Source organism: Neurospora crassa, linkage group V (genome assembly GCF_000182925.2).
Source record: "Neurospora crassa OR74A linkage group V, whole genome shotgun sequence".
NCBI classification, from domain to species: Eukaryota; Fungi; Ascomycota; class Sordariomycetes; order Sordariales; family Sordariaceae; genus Neurospora; species Neurospora crassa.
Window position 1 is genome coordinate 1,890,071 of NC_026505.1, and position 18,079 is coordinate 1,908,149.

The following is an 18,079-nucleotide window of genomic DNA, read 5'->3' on the forward strand; positions in this document are numbered from 1 at the left end:
GTCCTTCGGTTCTCAATTCACCCTTGTCCCCGAATATTGGACAGTCACTCCCCTCCCGCTTTGCCCCATACCACCAGCCAACCGTTGACGAGCAACTCCCACATTCTCGACGGCCTCGTCTAGCCATTGCCTATCAGCCAAGGACGGGACGTGATACAGGACAGAAAACGCCCCTCGACGTTCTCCAGACTTCCTCGCGCCCCGAGAGATGCCGTACCCGGGTCCTTCTGCATCATGCTACTACATACATGCCTCCATCCTCGCTCCCTGTCGGCCACGACCACGGCTTGCACGGCTACGTAGTCCAGCGAGTAAGGGGCCATCTGGCCTTGTCCCATTTTCAAAACGCAGTGACGGGCTGGCCAAGTGGGCCGCCGGCCAATTGCTGTGTTGTCAGCTTGATGCCCAAACCCTATGATCAAACCCCACGAACCGCCCCGGCACCGCTGAATGGGCGAGGCAACTAACCGTCTCAACCTCGAGCTGCGGCAGGTGGGTTTGGCGTGGACTGATCTTCCATAGCACTGGCTGTTATAGGCTGCATGCATGTGCATCGAGAGACCATGATCTGTGTGCGTCTGCTCCTCCGTCTTGGTTGCTCCGAGTTCTCGGTCTTTTCTCTCCACCTTCTTTGTTATCTCGCTGTGTGAGCTGGATCGTGTGGTGATGGTGCGGTACTAGCAAGCTTTGACAAGCTCGACGGCAGCTCCGGTTGCATCCCACCTCCCACCATCATGTCCTCGTCTTTGCCCTGATTGGACGTCTCACCACTCTCCAGGAGGTGTCTGCCAACTTCTAGCGCTGGACGCTACATGACATCTCAGTTCCGAGTGGAAGATCTCTGGTCTGGTCACTCCATCAGTTCCGGTAATTGAGGAGTTGACTTGGCCGTCGTGCAGACTTTTACCCCTGGTGATGTGGGCTTCCCGTCTCCTACTTATGCCCGTCCGTCTCCCAGCGTGGGATCGGTTCGTTTTGTCACAAGATCCTTTTTTAGTGAATCGAGAATTCCATTCGCTGTTTGCTTCACCTCAAGAAAAAGAACGCAGACTGCCTGGACTACGTGGTCCTGTCAAACCGAGATCACACTTGAAGGTCGTATTGGCCCTGGATTTCCTACACGAGGGCGTCGTACCTGCTTTAGTCAACCGGAGGCCCACTCCTTCCGTGTTTCTCTCTTGGTCAGGTCTCAAGGTATTGTCTTGCCTTCGCCATAATGCCAGGAAGACATCGGGCCTATACTACCGAGCACCCGGCGAAGGGCTTCAAGTGGTTCCCATGGAAGCGGGAAAAGAAAGTGGTGGTCGAGCCTGTGCAGGTGTGGTCAGATTGGGTGTCAAGTGAAGATGGAACCTACTTCTATCGAGCCAGGAAATTGGCTGACGGTACGCCCTTGAAAATCCTTCCTTGTTGTACCCCAGCTGATTTTTCCTGCAGGTACTTGGGGAGATTATGAATACACAGAGGGTTACTACATGGGAGGTTATGCGGGGGAATATGCCGGAGGGTATGCCGGAGGATATGCGGATGGGTATATGGGAGGTATAGAGATACCCCAGGAGAAGGAATACCACCCGGCAGTTGCGGTCAGCCCTTGGAAACTCCCCGAAGAGCCCGTTGCGATCATGCCAGAGAGCTCCGAGGTCATGGAGGATCCAGAACGCAGTTTCGCGGAGATCGCAGAGTCAGAGCCCATTGGAGAGTTTTCGGTCGCAGATGAGGAGGAACAACATCAAGGCACTACCACCAACGCCACCTCAGTCTCGGGTGATGATGCTTTTGACAACCCGTCAGAAGACGACGGCTACCGTGAAAGCGAGCCCTTGCCGACCGTGCAAGAAGCGGAACCCATGGTGTTCACTCACGAACCAGAACCCTTTCGAGCCTTGTCCCCAGCGCCAACATTGCGACGAGAGTACAAACCGAGGCGAAGACATACAACCGGGGCCGACACCAGGGTCCCAGCTTCGTACCACCGTCCGCGAGTTCCACATCGGCATACATTCAACGAAGGCCAAAATGAAGGCCACAAAGACAGTCACAGCCAGGATCATCACCACCACAAACGCACCAAAAGTCACGACTCGAACCACAAACAGCCGCTCCTATTCTCCATCTTCTATGCAGTAACCAAAACCCATGCCGGCCCCCAAATCCGCCGCATGCCCTCCGCTTCACCCCATCGATCCTCCACACGCGGGAAATCAACAACACGCACCTCCACCCGCCCCTCAACCGCCACATCCTCCTCCTCTTCCCGCGCCCCCTCAGCTTCAGTAAGCAAGCATCAAGACAACACCAGTACCAGAGTTGCCGTCCCTAAAACATCTACCCAAAAACCAACGACAAAGAAACCACCAGTCACTGCCAGGCCAACAAAGCCCAAGAAACCACCAGTACCCACAGCAAGCGAAACCACCGTCGTCGTGCCTCTCGACACGGGCGTACCGTCTGTGGTTGCGCCGCCGGGGAAAGCGACGATCACCAAGACGAAGAAGTTTAACTCCAAGATTAAGAGCGAGAAGGAGATGAAGGTGGATAGTAAGAAGATGATCAAGGGGTGGTTGGCGGGGATGGAGCCAGGAGCGGAAGATAAGAAGATGAAGGGTAAGGGTAGTGGGAAGGAAAGAGGGAGGAGGATGACGAAGTGATGAATGGGGTTATGAAAGGATAGGTCCTTGGGGGGGGGGGATGACCTTGGTCGATGGATAATGGCTGATGAATTCACAAGGATCACGAGGATTTACGAGACAATGATAATAGAGACCGGACGGAAAGAGGGGGTTAGCATAACGGACGCTGGAGTTTTATCCGCTTTTATTTTGCAATTGGTTTGTGTTTGTTTTTGAATCACTCCCCTCAAAGACATTGGCAGCCGGTAAAAGACGGCTGGAACATGAAGCGGCGACAGAAGGATATTCTGATTCCGTCTGGCCCCAAACCTGGTCCTTCCCTATTCGTCTTGACGGCCGCCAATGAAAATGGGAACCTGGGATCCGAAGAAGCAAGAGCATGAGCAGAAAGGTCGCTACCTTATTGGTGTGGCAGACTAAAGAGCGTTGAAGGGCGAAGGGCCGGCATGTTTGTTCTACACGCCCGGTCCTCCTTGTGTAGCCAACAAGGTCAGGCCGAAGAAGGTTACGAAGAAGAAGAGGAAGAGAACGATGACGAGAGGGGTACTCCTTCTTGTGAGGCAAATTCTGGAGAGTTTCGGTGGTTCAAGCGGCTGTGGTTGCGGGATGGTTGACTGCTTACGCATAACCTGTCTCTTGCTAAGTAGGACAGCAGACGGAGAATTAGAGTGACTTGCAACGAACATTATTTTTCTTCTCTCTCCTTTTCCTTTTGTTTATTTGATAAAATAGAAACAGTAACGAACAACCATGACAAATGCCACTCTGATAGAGTGCTTGTCTTGTAGTATGTACTGCTGGCTTCGGACCAGGCATCTACCGATTGATATATTCAAGCGTGGAAAGTTCTATAGCGATCATGCCTTATATAGCTCTGCTCATCCGGCCTTTCACGTTACTTTTCACCTACTCTTCACCTCCTCTTTAGCTTCTCTTAGCGTTGCTCCTCTTCAGATCTCCTCCACCCCTCAATTCAGGTCCCCTTCACTTCTCTCTTCATTTCTCCTTCGCTTTATCTTCACTTGTCTTTTTACCTTCTGCCCCTTTGACCCTATTAACTCTCCCCCCCTCGTTGATCCTCATTCCTGAGTCCTCCTCTTCACCCCCTCCCTCTCACACCACTCCTGATCACTCATCCTAAACCAATCCGCCACGCACATCATGCCCGCCCACAAATCGCACTGAATCGCCAAATGCACCATCTCCAGTGCCAACGCGTTGAACATCCTCCCCAGCGAAAACGCATCCATGAACCCCAAGCCGTGAAACGCCATGTCCAGCGTCGCCCCTTCAAGCCCCATGCGCCGCGCCATATACGGCCTCGCCAGCCCCAACAACGCCAAGCTCTCAAACGGCGTCATCATCGCCCTCGCAGCACAAAGTCCTAACGCGCCCGCGGCGAGGACGTGTGGCAGGCGCGTGAGGCCGTTGTCTCTGTAGAGAGGGGCGTCCAAACCCAAGCTGCTGCTATTATTGGTTTGTGTTTGTTGCGAGTTACGGTTCGAGCCAGCAGAGGTATCAGGCACGTTAGGCCTCAGCTCGGCGGCCCAAACTGCTGCGCCGGGAGGGATGGGCGCGGAGTCGCTGGTGGCGGAGTCGCTGGTGTCGACGTCAAAGGTGATTAGAGTGGGGTTGACGTGCTCGGTTTCTTCGTCGTCGTCGCTGAGGAAAGGGGCTTCGTCGGCTGTTGCTGCTGGGGATTGAGATTGGGATTGGTTTGTGTTCGAGGTGGATCCGTTGGGACCGCCGGGAGTGCCGGGACCGGGACCGCTGACGGAGATGATGCTTTGGCGGCGGCGGGTACCATCGGGTGGAGGACCGGTAGGGAGGGCGTCGTTGGTTGGAAGGGTGTCCGAGGGGGCGTGGACCATTTCCCAGCCTGCTTCGATTGCGTTTGCGCTTGGGGCTTGTTGTTGCTGCTGTTGTGTTGGTGTCGGTGTTCGTGGCTGAGTTTCTTGTCGCTGTTGCTGCTCTTCTGGTGTGGGTGTGGGAGGGATGTATGTTCCACTGGGCGGTTGTAAATAGGGGACTACCTCCTTAAGAGTCCTCCTCCTGCTGAAGTTGATGGGTTTGGGCAAGCGTCGTTGGATTTTCCGCCTAAGTGACCAGACGAGCCGGGCGTATGTCTTTGAAAAGAACCAGTAGCCGGCAAAAGGGGCGATACCGGCGACAAAGGCGCCGAGCCAGCTGATGATGCTTCCAGGGGTAAAGGAGGATGGGAGTTTTGGTAGGAAGATTGGGGAGTCATTGCAGCCTGGAATGAAGAAACCAAGGGTGGGAACCCATCTCGAGGTGTTCACAAGGCCGGTTCGTTGCATGAAGACGAAGATCTCTAGGTGTAAGTTGACCCAGGAGAACACGTACTTGACCCATGGGTATTCTGGCATGTCGAATCCAGCAAAACTATCGCTCAGGACATACGATGGCAGCCCGGCCCAGAGGTACTCTCCCCATGACTGCTGGCGCCTGTGAAAGTGAAATAGACGAGAAAAGGGAACATGGGCGTAGTCCTTGTACAGCAAGATACGCTGCCTCAAGCCGTTGACTCCCCAGACTCCGACGGTGGCCAAGACCTCGCCGGTGAGGAACAGCTTCCTCCCAATTCCATCTTCGTAGTACTGGTGCTTGGTGGCGGCTTCGTATAGAGCTTGGGCCTCGTTGATGCCACTGTCCGGTTCGGCAACGCCGATGACCAGCATAACCTCGTTGTGAGAGCGGATGATGTCTCTGTTGATGCGCCGTGTCTCTGGATTCACTGGTCGTCCTCGGTCATCATACAACTGCTCTGGGGCCCCGGGTTGGGGCTCGCCAGTGCCCTCAACTACCTCATCGTAGGGAGACCGGCCCTGTCCTTAGTGTCAGAACGAAGTTGTAGCCCGAAAGTCTTGCAACGATGACTTACAAGGGCCTGTGATGTCAGTGGGCCCAACCGCATCGTGAAAGGGTCAACTGGATTCAGGAGGTGTTTGTAGATTACTATCCGGCATTGCCAAGATGTTTATGTGTACATTACACGGTGAAATTTGACCAGTCAGTGGCCATCCTCGTGTAACAAACTAGGTCCTGTGCCAGAGATTGTGTTATGGTGAAGATAGTGGTGGTATAGCTGATGAGTGATGGAGACTGGAACAGACAGTTGACGTTGGTGGGGGCGATTGGGGAGCACAGAAAGCCGAGGGAGGGTCATGCTCCAGTTGCTCCAGTGCTCCAGCGTGGTTCGTCACGGATTCCTACAGGGGTTGGATCTGCATGGCGCTAAGATAACCTTATTGCCTGGCCTTATCAGCGGGCGGCAGGCAGCGACCCGCGAAAAGTTTTTGGGATTGGGGACTTTGCAGTGTACCACCCTACACTTGACGTTCTAACAGCAGAACCCCAAAGGCGGCGGCGCGCAATCGCAACCCTCCTTGCCTCTCTGTTTGATTTAATCCACTTGTACAGCCAGACACTCCGTCACCACAATGGCGTACAGGCAAACCACCACCAAGACGACCTTCGAGGTCAACAATGTCATCCAGCCCATTTTCACAGGAGGTTCCGTAGCCCTCGACAATGGCGCTAGGATCCTCGCGACCACCCTCGGCGAGCAGGCCGTCCTCACAGAGCTCAACACCGGCAAGCAGCTCGCCGAGATCGAGGGCGACGGAGAGCCCATCTCGACCCTCACCATCACCCCTTCGGCCTCCCACCTGATTGTCTGCTCTCGTTCTCTTACTATGCGCATATACTCCCTCAAGGTCTCACCAGATTACGATTCCATCGAAGCCACCCTTGTACGCACCACGAAGCCCCACGCCACCCCCGTCGTGGTTCTCGCGGTCGACCGAACTAGCACCCTTCTTGCCACCGGTGCTGCCGACGGCGCCATCAAGATCTGGGACATTGTCGGAGGATACGTTACCCATACCGTTAGCGGCCCGAGTGTCCTTATTTCTGCCCTCCACTTCTTCGAGATTGCCGCTCTCGAGGACCAAGCCAGCAACAAGAACAAGAAGAACAGGCGAAAGAGCACAGCCGAGGAGGAGCAAGCTCAGGATGACAGCGTCGCTTCAAAGTTCCGTCTTGCCTACGGCACACAGGACGGCAAGATCCGCATCTTTGACCTCAGCAAACGCAAGACCTACCCCGTTTACGCCGACCCGACTTCGAGGAGAGAAGCGCACGAGTCCAACGTACAAAGCCTTGACTACTCACCAGAACTACATGCCCTTCTCAGCGGTAGCAGAGATAAGACAATGACAGTATGGCTGTGGAAGGAGGGGACATGGAGGGGAACACCCATGTTGCGCCATGAAGGCGTTGAAGCTGTCGGCTTCCTCAACAACGGAAGCTTGATGTATTCGGCTGGAACAAGTGGCCTACTTAGGCTATGGGACACAACCACACACCAAGAAATCACAGCAAAGCAAGACGCCAAGTCGGAAGCCGAGTCGATAGTGTCAGCCCTTGCTCTTCCCCACAAGAACCTTGTTGTTTGCGCCCAGTCTGACTTCACCCTCGCCCTCTACCGCACACCTTCGGTCGCCGATGCCACCAAGAAGTCGACGAAGCCTCTGGAACCCTTCAGGCGCATCTCGGGAACACACGACGAAATTCTCGACCTTGTTTACCTTTTGCCCGATCAGTCTCTCATGGCTCTTGCAACCAACTCCGAAGATATCAGACTTGTATCCGTGGCGGATAAGCAGCCCCAGCTGGGCGACGAGGAGGAGGGCGCGGCATACTTTGGCCATGACGTAGCTCTACTCAAGGGACACGAGGATATTGTCATGTCTCTCGATGTAGACTGGTCTGGCCACTGGGTTGCTAGTGGTGCCAAGGATAACACAGCTCGCCTCTGGAGGGTTGACCCAGCCAATAACTCGTTCGAGTGCTATGCAGTCTTCACTGGCCACATCGAGTCTGTCGGCGCTGTCGCACTCCCCAAGATCGTACCTCCCGAGAACTCGGAGGCGTTCAAGAACCCCCTCGACCACCCGCCCGCATTCCTCATTTCCGGTTCCCAGGATCGGTTCGTTCAGAAGCGTGACATTCCCCGAACATCACAAAAGGGAGCCGTCTCAACCAGTCTCCGTCGCTTAGCCCACGAGAAGGATATCAACGCTCTCGACATCAGCCCCAACGGAAAGCTTTTTGCCTCGGCATCACAAGACAAGACGGTCAAGATCTGGGATTCCGCAACATTAGAAGTCGTAGGTATCCTCAAGGGTCACCGCAGGGGTGTCTGGACGGTTCGGTTCGCGCCTCAGGGCATGCCTGCCATTCAAGGCGAGACCGGCACTGCTGTTTCCGGTAAGGGTGTAATCTTGACGGGTTCTGGTGACAAGACCATCAAGCTCTGGAACCTCTCGGACTACACCTGTCTGCGCACATTCGAGGGCCACTCCCATAACGTCCTCAAGGTTGTTTGGCTGCGCCTTCCCAAGGCCGCTGACGACGCTGAAGACGAGGCTGCTGCTGCCGCCTCCAAGGCCAAGCAGCGCATCCAGTTCGCCTCTGCGGGCGCCGACTCCCTCGTCAAGGTCTGGGACGCCAACCTTGGTGAGACCGAGTGCACGCTCGATAACCACGAAGACCGTCTCTGGACGCTCACGGTGCACCCCAAGACCAATATGCTTGTGTCTGGTGGTTCCGACTCCCGCGTAACCTTCTGGAAGGACACTTCGGCTGAGACCCATGCCGCCGCGTCCTCGGCCGCCCTCAAGCTCGTCGAGCAGGAGCAGCAGCTCGAGAACTACATCCACGCCGGCGCCTACCGTGACGCTATCATTCTGGCGCTGCAGCTCAACCACCCCGGTCGTCTCCTGGGTATCTTCACTAACGTGGTCACTACCAACGCCCCCGAAGAGGGCTCTCTCTGCGGTATCAAGGCCGTCGATCAGGTGCTTGGTAACCTCTCCGACGAGCAGATTTTCCTGCTCCTGCTGAGGCTGCGCGACTGGAACACCAATGCGCGCACGGCGCCCGTGGCGCAGCGCATCCTCTGGGCGCTCGTCCGACTCTACCCTGCCAACAAGTTCTCCAACCTGTCGGTCAAGGGCGCAAGGGGACAGAAGAGTCTGAAGGAGGTGCTCAACGCGTTGAGGGTGTATACTGAGAGGCACTATAAGCGCATAGAAGAGCTGGTGGATGAAAGTTACCTTGTTGAGTATACTTTGCAGGAAATGGACAGTCTGGCACCGCCGGCGATTGAGGAGAGGGATGGGGATCTGGTTATGGCTGATGCATAGATTTTTGCCTTGAAATTTTGGAAGCATAACGAACGGCTGGGAAAAGTAGCAGTGGATTTTTTGTGAAATGGGATGAAATAATGTGATACCAAGTTTGAAACACATACACGTATAGACCGAATGCTAGTGTCCCGTTTGCCGATTGTGTGATTGTTGATGAAGTTTTCTTTCTTGTGAGAAGCCCATTCCTAAATCTATTTCATGCCTCGCCCTGGGTATCAATAATGCGTGTGTAGCGTCAGCCATGTACCATAATGGCCGATTCCTTTGGTAACGTTTCTCGTTGCGTCGTCGACCCCATAGTTTAACTCACCATGCCTCGAGCACGTTCAAGGCTTCAAGGCTTGTCTATCATGGTGGCTCTCCGCTATTTCTGTTTCCCACTCCTCGTCTTCTCTTTAACTTTGGCTGCCTTGAGGTGATCCACACAATCCTTGATCACAGACTGAAGGTCACTGTTCCGCCTAGCAAGTAGAAGCACGTCATCTGTGGTAACGGTGGTACGCCCAGCATGTTGGCTGAAGGTTTCCAAATCGATGGCGACGTTTTCTGATGTCCACAAGTTAGTAACCGCCAAACAACTTGCGCTGAGAAAAGACGTACCAATCTGAGTCCACACAAGCTCGGTGAGAGCTCCGATGAACTGAGGAGTGGCATTCATGTTGCGACGGAGCGACTCATCGTCGACCATCTTGCCAATAGCGAACCACAGGGCTGATTTGAGACGCTTCTCTTGTTCAGTATTTGAGGTTAGAGCTCGCGGAGAGAAAAATCATCAACACACTTACCTCCTGAACATCTTCACCCGAGGCGTCGGCCATTTTGGATTATGTAAGTGATACTTACACTTACACAATTCTCATGCATCCCCGTCCGTTTAAACGATGTTCGGCTGGGGGGGACGCGTTGAGCGCGTCGGTAGTGGGGTAACCCTACGGCTGGCATTTGCTGTAAAGTGGATTACGTAATGCGGCTCTAGTCCCACTAAGGTGAGTGCCTGCCAAGGGGCACGCTCAGTGGGGCATCTGGGTGTATCCACATCGGCGCCGGTGGGGTTCCCCGAACGAAGTTGATGTAACCTGTACGTATCAGTCAAGTCCATTCCCGTGCCGTCGGCGTCCCGAGTGGACGTTTCTCGCGCAGATGGATTATGGAGCACACCAGCCCGTCCGCAAGTTCGCAAGTGCCGTGTCCGTTCAACACTTTTTTTTCCTCCCTTCTCCTTTTCACAACGACTCTAGACTCTTCTTCTTCTTCTCTCTTTCCTCCTCAACTCCGGCAATCTCGGGATCCTTCTTTGTAATACTTTTTGAATTAGGCTTCTTTCTTCCTTTCGTACTTAATCAGTCGACAGCGAAACCTTTTCATCCGGTGTTTCCTCAAGACTTGACCTCTGCCTACCGTGTTGTCGCAAAAGCATCTCCCACCGCCCTTTGCGCAAAGAAGCCCGAAGACAACCACCACATAACAACCAAATCCCGCACGAACAAAACCGACCAAGATGGACGGAATAGCCAATGTTGTGACGGTCCTGGGTGATCGTATCACCAACAATGTCAAGGGCACCTTCGCCAACATGACGGCGGAGAAGTGGATTCGCCTGATCATCATTGTCGGAGCTTGTGAGTTGCAACATCATTTTCTTCAAGAGCGCAATGCGCAAAACCAATTCAAGTAGAACAGCAGCTGACAATGCGCCATCATAGACGCCCTGTTGCGCCCCTACATCATCAAGCTCGGCGGAAAGGCGCAGATGAAGAAGCACGAAGAAGAATCCGCTGAAGCCCTCAGGGGCACCATTTCCCCCAACGAGCTGCGCGGACAAAAAGCCATGGTCCGTCTTCCTGGTGAGGACAGCGACTCGGAAGACGACGAGGCGCAAAACGGAGAGTCTTCGGCGGCGGACTGGGGCAAGAAGGCCCGCAAGAGGCAGCGCATGGTCATCAAGAAGCTCATTGAGGCCGAGGAGGACAAACTGCGGGAGAGCAAGGAGGAAGAGGAGGATAAGGATATTGAGGAGTTCCTACTTAAGGACTAGAAAAAAGAACTGGGTTCGGGTTTGGGTATGACTGACGTTGGATGATATTATACATTAAAGTATGGATGACGACGACGAATACATAATAATCAAATAATAATGCATTTACGAGACAAGCCATCTGATGGGGTGACAACTTCTGCTTACATGTGAGAAGGCTAAAGAAACTGTGTTGCGGGAAAGGTGGGACCTTGCAACCTGCATTCTGTGAGTGAAGCATGGCTTGGCCTGCAGCCAGAGAGAAGGCAGAACGAGTTCATTAGGACCCACTTCTACGTCCTTTTAACATTCACTCACCTTCCACTTGACTTTCTTAAACCAGGACACCTTACACACCTCAACCTCCAAACCTCATCCAAACCTCACTTTCGACGCGCAGCTTGAATATTGCTACCTCAGCGAAACCTACCTATGATAACGACAGATAATCGCTAGACAGTATCTACCTATATATCAGTCACTCGACCTAGCGCGGACTCTTGCTTCACCACCGGTGAAGTCGTCAAAACAGCTTCACCACCATCAATCAGCGTCATCGAAGCACATCAGCGAGACTCACCCACCAGCGAAGCGGCCTTGTCATCGCCCATTCTTTGCCACATCAGCCACCAGAACCAAATACACTTCTTCACACCACAGCTCCAAGATGGCGACTATCTCAAAAGACGAAGCCATCATCCGCTCCTCTGGCGAAGGTACGCCCACTCCCTCACCCATGAGTTCCTACCATCCTCTCACCTCACCTCACCTCACCTCACCCAAACTAACTCCTTTTGCCCCTCAGCCGCCCGCGCCTTCACAGACTGGTACTACACCCAACTCACCGACGGCAAACCCGTTTCCTCCTGCTACGTCAACACCAACGCCAAGTACCTCGCCGCCTCGCACCCGCCCGCCGACATCTGCATCAACGGCCAAGTCGTCGCCACGCCCGAAGAGTGGGACGCCCTTCTCGAGCAACAGCGCCTCATCACTTTTACCCAGCAAAAGGGCAAAGTCAAGTACGAAGTCGAGGGGTTCGACGTGCACGTCATCAACAAGGATTACCGGTTTGCTGCGCCTGCGGAGATCGTGGCGGCTACGGATGCCAAGATGATGCAGAGGACGGAGGATGCGCGGTTGATGATGGTGGTTACCGTGGCTGGGAGTGTGACTTTTGGGGGCAAAGAAAAGGGCACGCCGCCCAAGCAGCATTTTTCGGATGTCTTTGTTTTGGTGCCAAATTGGGATTATGTGACGAGGCCCAAGTTCAAGGGGCATAAGAGGTATTTGGTCGCTAGTCATACTTATAGGGCTTATTAAGGTGGGATAGCTCTGTGTGACGGATGGGGGACACAATGGGAGAAGCGTGAGGTTGTGTGTGAGCGGAGGGGGTATTTGAAGGCATGTATCCGAGGTATTTGTTTCACCGGATTTTCACATCAGCCAAGGGTTTTCTTCAGCGTCTTTTTTTTCTCTCTTTTTATTTACATGAGTTTATGGATTCGGCGTCAGGGAGGGAAAAGAGAAGGATTGTTAGATGGCTACGATCATCCTCGAAGCGGAGCATGTGGGAAGCCAATACCTCTACCACAAAATACATATGGTACCTCGAAAAGCCATCAAGAATGATACACACTACAAATTGTTTTACAGAACAACTACCAAAGCGAGCGGCTTGGGAACCCTCCTCTGTATGAACCAAATTACCCGATGCCCTTTGACCATATGATCGTACTGAGCTACCCTATAACTGCTTTCAATACTCTCGTCCGAACCGTTCGACCAAAACCATCCGTTTCTTGAAAGCCACCCATTTCTTCAAATCAAGCAAACCCACCTAGGCCGCTGCAATTCCCTCCTCAGCCTTTTCAACCTGCTCTCCGGGCGCCTTCTCCGTCTCACTTTGTGTCAAACACTTCCTCCTCCACTCCCAATACCCTCCCCGAATCTTATCCCACTTCTCCGCCAACCTCCTCAAACACAGATCCGCCTTTTCATTCTCTTTCTTCTCCGCATAAATCTCCGCCAACAAATCCAACGCATGCGTACTTTTCACCTCTTCCTCCTCCTCCCCTTCACCCAACTTATTCACAAACTCCTCCACAAACTCCTGCACGCTTGCCAGAGGCTGGCCGCCCTTCACCAACACGCCCCGCATGTAATTCCATGGGCTCTGGTTCTGCGGCGCCAGATACACCTTGTTCTGGGCATACTTCACCTCTCTCTCCACCAGCTCCTGGGGCACCTTTTCATCCTTTTCCGTCGCCGCCTTACCCGGCGTTGCATACTTTGGGTTAGAGAACACCAAAACGAACCGGTGCGACCAAGCACTGTTGTTTCGCACGTCCTCGTCAATCATTTTCTCAATCGACTTCAGTTCTTCCTCGTCCTCCCACATCCCCAGCTTGCCAACCAGCCACGAGCGGTACGACCAGACGTGATAGTTCTTGGTGTCTTCGGACAGGATGGCGATGAGGAAGCCACGTTCTTGTTTGGCGAATTGGGCAAGAGCGTCGGGGTCGGAAGAGATGGTGGGGTAATAGTGCTCAACGAGCAGGTGGCGGTGGTGCCAGATTTGGTAGTTCTTAAGGTTGGCGAGCGCAACTTCATTAAGCCACTCGATCTCGTCCGGGATGGATATGCCCAGGGCGAAGATGTTGGCGGCGCGGTAGAGCCAGACGGTGTAGTGGGCGGGGTTCATGGCGATGATGTGCTCAGTTAGGCGAAGGCAGCGGGGTGAGTACTCCTTTGTGGTCATGACGGCGCGGAGGTAGGACATTGCTATTTTTTTTGACGAGAATCAGCTTTGATCATGACCTGATTGATGGGGAGGGGAAAGAAAGGAAGTGTGTAACATACCCTCAGCATACTCAGCCGGATAAATGATTGCCGCCAGCGCGCCCTCGGGCTCCTCATGCGGAATAGGAACGACATCCTCCCACTCCACGCTCTCAGCCAGCTTCCCCGTGATAGCGCCGTACAGATCCTTCTTGAGCGCAGCCATCTTGCTTCGTCTGACCTTCTCTTCGTCAATCTCTCTTTCCGTAACAATAATCTCCCGTCCGGACCTTGCGTCGACAAACCCTCTCTTCTCACGCTCAACGTTCTCCCGAAATACTCTGCTCGACACTTGGAGCGCTGTCAATGCGATCCGCTTCCTGAATCGCTCGTCGAACCGCTCGATCGTGTAGCTGCCGACGTCGTGGCCGTTCCGATCAGTGCCCCAGGTAGTATGTGGCTTCGGCTTGTGCTTGAGTCCGCGGACGATTGAGTTGGTCCCGTTGACGGTCCACCAGATCTCCTTGGACGCTTTAGGACCGAGGAGGCTTGAGCGGCTGGCTGCGGGCAGGCGGTTGGTCAGATGTAGGAGCTGGTCGCAGATCCAACCTTTCTGGTCTTCTTTGGGGAGTTTGCTAAGTCCTTTCTGCTGACGGGCAGCTTCGAATGGACGGGTCTTTTCGTAACGCTGTTGGCTACGTTCGAGTACGGTAGTAGGTTCTGATGGTTGCGATGCTGTTTGGCTTGTAGTATTGGTCGTGGTGGGATTGGAGGTGGTAGTCGCTGGAGCTTTGACAGGAGAGGACCGCCCTGGTTAGCTACCTTTCCAAGTATTATTGTACCAACAGACGCAAAAGCTGCAAACAGGAACAGGATGAGAAGGACAAATAAGATCTTTCGAGGTCGAGTACCAAAAAAGAAACTTACTTTCGGTTGCTTTGGGCTTTGTGGCCGCTTTACCTTTGGGCGGCATCGTTATGAGGTGGTTGCTAAGGGGGAAATGGTGGGGTCTTAAAGCGGAACGGGGACCTTGCTGAACGCATTGATTTGCAGCGGTCGTCGGATTGCAAACAAAGTGACGAAGGACGTCAGAAACCAGTGGCGCATCAAACAAAACAATCGCAACGTGCAAGTGAGCACAATACTTGCTTGACATGCACGGAATATCATGATCCCCTTGGTAACTGCAAACATCGCTTGCCGCCTCTGTTTTTTTTTTTCTTTTCTTCTTCTTCTCTTGACGTTCCATCTACTTATTCCAGAAAGATGCCGTTGAAGCAGTACCTTGTTACTTCCCCGTCACTTCACCTCTTCATGACCTCATTACCACTAATCTTCTAATATACACCCTCATTAAATAAGTAATATTCATTACGTAGTAATCGTTCCATCTTCGCGTCCAACAAGAATAGAACGCGATATGTACAACTGAAGTGAGGAAGTCTAATCAGGGATCTGCCTCCTGCCAGCTCGTTTTAGGTATCGTGGGGGGGAGAGAGAGACCCTCAACACCAAGATGCCTGTCTGTCATCCCTTGCCTGCACACCGACATGGGGGACTGACTCCATTAACGTCCCAAATCAGCTCAGCCCACACTCTCTAGTCCCGGTTCTCAACCCGCCAGAACTTCCAGCCCTCCCGCTCGCCCCGGTCGCCATGTACACCGACAAGTTTCTCAAGCGCCTCGTTACTGTCCGCACTGAGGAACTTCTCAAGGTCGATCTCCATACCGCCCTCCTCATCCTCGTCCATCCCGTTCTTCAGTACAGCCGGCCAGAGTACGCCAACACCGTCGCTACCTAGTGTTGTCTCGAACTTGGAGTACCCCTCCTCATCCAGGCGCTGCTCCAGCTTATCCAGCTTCTCGCGCGGCACTCCCGGCCGCAGCAGCGTGATCGAGCATCCGCCACCACCCGCACCAGTGAGTTTCGTCCACCCGATACCCTCATGGTCCACGAGCTCGCGCACGCGCTCCAGACGGGGGTGCGACACGCCGAGTGACACCAGTAGGCCGTGGTTGATGGTCATCATCTCGCCCACCTTGCTCAGGCTCTCCTCGTCCTCCGTGTTGAACCCTTGCTCCTCAATGAGCTGTGCAGAGCTTTGCGTGACCTGGTCGATGGCCGTCAAAATGGTGCCCACCAGCTGCGGGTGCTTCTTCTTCAGCGTGGCCACCTTGGCAACCTCGTGCGCCGTTGACTTGGCCGTCCTGGTGTCCACGAGGAGCAGCGGGAGCTTAGGGAAGTCCCACAGGGGGCGCACAGAGGGCGGCTGGTTGTAGTCTGTCCGTTGGAAGACGACCGCCTTGCCCTGTGTTGATACTGTGTTGTCCACGCCCGAGGGGTTGCCGTGAATGAACATCTCGTAAACAAATGCCCACCGGTTGATGCGCTCAATTTGTAGCCTGGCCTCCTCGGGAGGTTGGTCGGGGTGAGGACCGGACAGTGTCCGAAGCTGGAGCAAGAGCGCTGCCGACAAGCATACTGCGATGGTCGCGCTGCTGCCCAGGCCGGCTCCGATGGGAATCGTCGAGCGCAATGTGTACTGGCAGCCGGGGAACGACTGTGAGCCAAGGGAAAGGAACATGTAGAGGAAGGAGCCGGCCGAGTTCTGGTGCACCTTGCGAATGTCGGCGGGCTTGTCTATCGAGACATCGGCGAGGAAAGGTTGTACGGCGTCAACGAGTTCTTGGTCAATCTCGGTGACGAGACTGTAGTAGTACTTCTTTTTCCCTGGTTGTTGGAAGATCTTCCATGGGAGCTCGTCGATATTCCACGAATGATTGAAGTCGATGTCAGGGAATTTCAGCGTAACAGTTCTCTTGGACTTGGAAAGCGTGTTGACGAGCAGGTAAGATCGCAGCGAGATGGCGGCAGCAATCGCAGCCTGGCGAAGAGAGACAACCGTTAGCCTCTGGGAATCATTACCCCCTTTTCCAGCATCACCATGATCTAGGTGCTTGATCGACGTACCTTGCCGTGAACGACTGCGTGCTCTCCAAACACAATGACTTTTCCCGGTGCCGAAACCATGAACGTCGGCATCATGGGACTGGACTTTTTGCGTTCCATTCTCTGTCGTATGGGTGTTAACATGCTGTTGGTAGGAGAGCCCCCGTTGACGGCGCTGCTGGCGCTTTCTTCAATCGTCACTCTGAGACCATTGCTGGGGTTTCCGTTGACGGCCTCGCTCGCATCACCATTTACGGGTTGGTTTCTCTGCTCGGACTCGGAATGGAATCCATTGACTCCGTTGTGTTCTTGCTCTGCCATGGTCAGAGGTGGTTTTCTTTGTGCGTATGTTGTACGTAATCGACCCGAGCGTCCCTCGGTCTGTGTTCGGCGACAACAATACCAACAATGCTAAGCGGGAGGGGCCCTTCGGAGAGGGGCTCAATATACGAATCCGGCGCAATTGGGTGAACCGTGGAATCGCCAACAAGATGATGGCTGAGTACTAGTTCACGTTGAGGTAGAACTGTGCCGAGATGCCGATCTGATGAAGAGCGAGTCGGCGTAAGGCAACCGAAGCTGCCTAAATAGGTAGAGATATGTAATATATCGAAGGCCTAGAGAAATTGGGGGCTCAAGACGACAGATTGGTCCCAAAGCAACTGAGGGTATCGCAGCGTAGGGATGTTGGTAAACAAGCGGGCGAGATGGAGGTTGTTGATGTACTGCCGATCTTTTTCTAGCTCGAGTCTGCAAGGTCCAGATGACGGATATTTAGGCGGAGGCTGCGAACGAGTGCAATTGGTGTTCCTGATACGCCAGACGACCACAAGTTACACAAGGTGACAAGTCCCAGTATGTTTGCGATGGAAGTAATCTTGCAGACGTGCCGTGTTGAGGTTGCGCAAAGTGACAGTTTGAAGGCGGCGGGCGCTGTCACGGTGTGTACAGACTTGGGTTGATTGGGTGCCGAGGGGTTGCCAACTTGAGATTGCAGCAACTGCGGCGGAGAGAATGTACCCCGTTACGTGGGGATAGCAAAGCCAGAGGCGGGGAGCTGTTATGTACTCCAGCAGAAGAGGGTCAGTGGGCTCTGATATCTCGCTCTTTTTTTTTTTTTTTTTTTCTTTCTTTCTTTCTTTCTTCTTCTTCGTACTTTACGGCAATGGTGCCTGATGCTATTCTTCTTTCTCCTGCTGTCCGTTACGCCCGAACCTAAGCTATCTACGCCTAATCAGAACTCTTTGCTGTTGGAAATCTCAGCCCACACGCCGAAGCCGTTACATACTTTCCACGCTGAAAAGGGGTTGTCATCATGGACTTTGACTGACAGGGGTGGAGGCTTTTAGCTTTAGATTTCCTTCTCACGGCCGCTGATTGGCGCTTTCTGGCTTCTCAACACGACGCTAGCTTCCGGTGAACTGGACAACGCCTCGAACAGGGAGGGGGGAGCATCGGGAGATCACA

At 53.8% G+C, this 18,079-nt stretch overlaps 8 protein-coding genes across 8 annotated transcripts; 4 read left to right on the forward strand and 4 right to left on the reverse strand.

Moving 5' to 3' along the window:
• Positions 1-1,060: 1,060 nt before the first annotated feature.
• NCU03626 (hypothetical protein) lies at positions 1,061-2,651 on the forward strand (the record flags this gene model as incomplete). Its single annotated transcript, XM_956260.3, has 3 exons — positions 1,061-1,385; positions 1,438-2,276; positions 2,352-2,651. The coding sequence occupies exons 1-3, from the start codon at positions 1,217-1,219 to the stop codon at positions 2,649-2,651; spliced, it is 1,308 nt and encodes a 435-aa protein (XP_961353.2). The 5' UTR covers positions 1,061-1,216.
• A 339-nt stretch (positions 2,652-2,990) lies between these two features.
• Positions 2,991-5,818, reverse strand: NCU03627 (hypothetical protein). Its single transcript, XM_956261.2, has 2 exons — positions 5,536-5,818; positions 2,991-5,479 (listed from the first exon to the last, which is right to left on the reverse strand). The coding sequence occupies exons 1-2, from the start codon at positions 5,566-5,568 to the stop codon at positions 3,713-3,715; spliced, it is 1,800 nt and encodes a 599-aa protein (XP_961354.1). The 5' UTR covers positions 5,569-5,818; the 3' UTR covers positions 2,991-3,712.
• A 183-nt stretch (positions 5,819-6,001) lies between these two features.
• Positions 6,002-9,012, forward strand: pod-5 (polarity defective-5). Its single transcript, XM_956262.2, has one exon. It carries the CDS (start codon positions 6,095-6,097, stop codon positions 8,861-8,863), a length of 2,769 nt encoding a protein of 922 aa, XP_961355.1. The 5' UTR covers positions 6,002-6,094; the 3' UTR covers positions 8,864-9,012.
• On the reverse strand, positions 8,853-9,768 carry NCU03629 (hypothetical protein). Its single transcript, XM_956263.3, has 3 exons — positions 9,652-9,768; positions 9,467-9,590; positions 8,853-9,412 (listed from the first exon to the last, which is right to left on the reverse strand). Exons 1-3 carry the CDS (start codon positions 9,682-9,684, stop codon positions 9,231-9,233), a joined length of 339 nt encoding a protein of 112 aa, XP_961356.2. The 5' UTR covers positions 9,685-9,768; the 3' UTR covers positions 8,853-9,230.
• A 223-nt stretch (positions 9,769-9,991) lies between these two features.
• Positions 9,992-11,019, forward strand: NCU03630 (hypothetical protein). The gene is made up of 2 exons (XM_956264.2): positions 9,992-10,485; positions 10,570-11,019. Exons 1-2 carry the CDS (start codon positions 10,365-10,367, stop codon positions 10,899-10,901), a joined length of 453 nt encoding a protein of 150 aa, XP_961357.1. The 5' UTR covers positions 9,992-10,364; the 3' UTR covers positions 10,902-11,019.
• Positions 11,020-11,209: 190 nt separating this feature from the next.
• NCU03631 (hypothetical protein) lies at positions 11,210-12,538 on the forward strand. The gene is made up of 2 exons (XM_956265.2): positions 11,210-11,596; positions 11,686-12,538. Exons 1-2 carry the CDS (start codon positions 11,548-11,550, stop codon positions 12,201-12,203), a joined length of 567 nt encoding a protein of 188 aa, XP_961358.1. The 5' UTR covers positions 11,210-11,547; the 3' UTR covers positions 12,204-12,538.
• On the reverse strand, positions 12,490-14,634 carry NCU03632 (farnesyltransferase/geranylgeranyltransferase type I alpha subunit; the record flags this gene model as incomplete). Its single annotated transcript, XM_956266.3, has 3 exons — positions 12,490-13,664; positions 13,743-14,450; positions 14,589-14,634. The coding sequence occupies 3 exons, from the start codon at positions 14,632-14,634 to the stop codon at positions 12,721-12,723; spliced, it is 1,698 nt and encodes a 565-aa protein (XP_961359.3). The 3' UTR covers positions 12,490-12,720.
• Positions 14,635-14,846: 212 nt separating this feature from the next.
• NCU03633 (mevalonate kinase) lies at positions 14,847-17,735 on the reverse strand. The gene is made up of 2 exons (XM_956267.2): positions 16,634-17,735; positions 14,847-16,547 (listed from the first exon to the last, which is right to left on the reverse strand). The coding sequence occupies exons 1-2, from the start codon at positions 16,931-16,933 to the stop codon at positions 15,261-15,263; spliced, it is 1,587 nt and encodes a 528-aa protein (XP_961360.1). The 5' UTR covers positions 16,934-17,735; the 3' UTR covers positions 14,847-15,260.
• Positions 17,736-18,079: the final 344 nt, after the last annotated feature.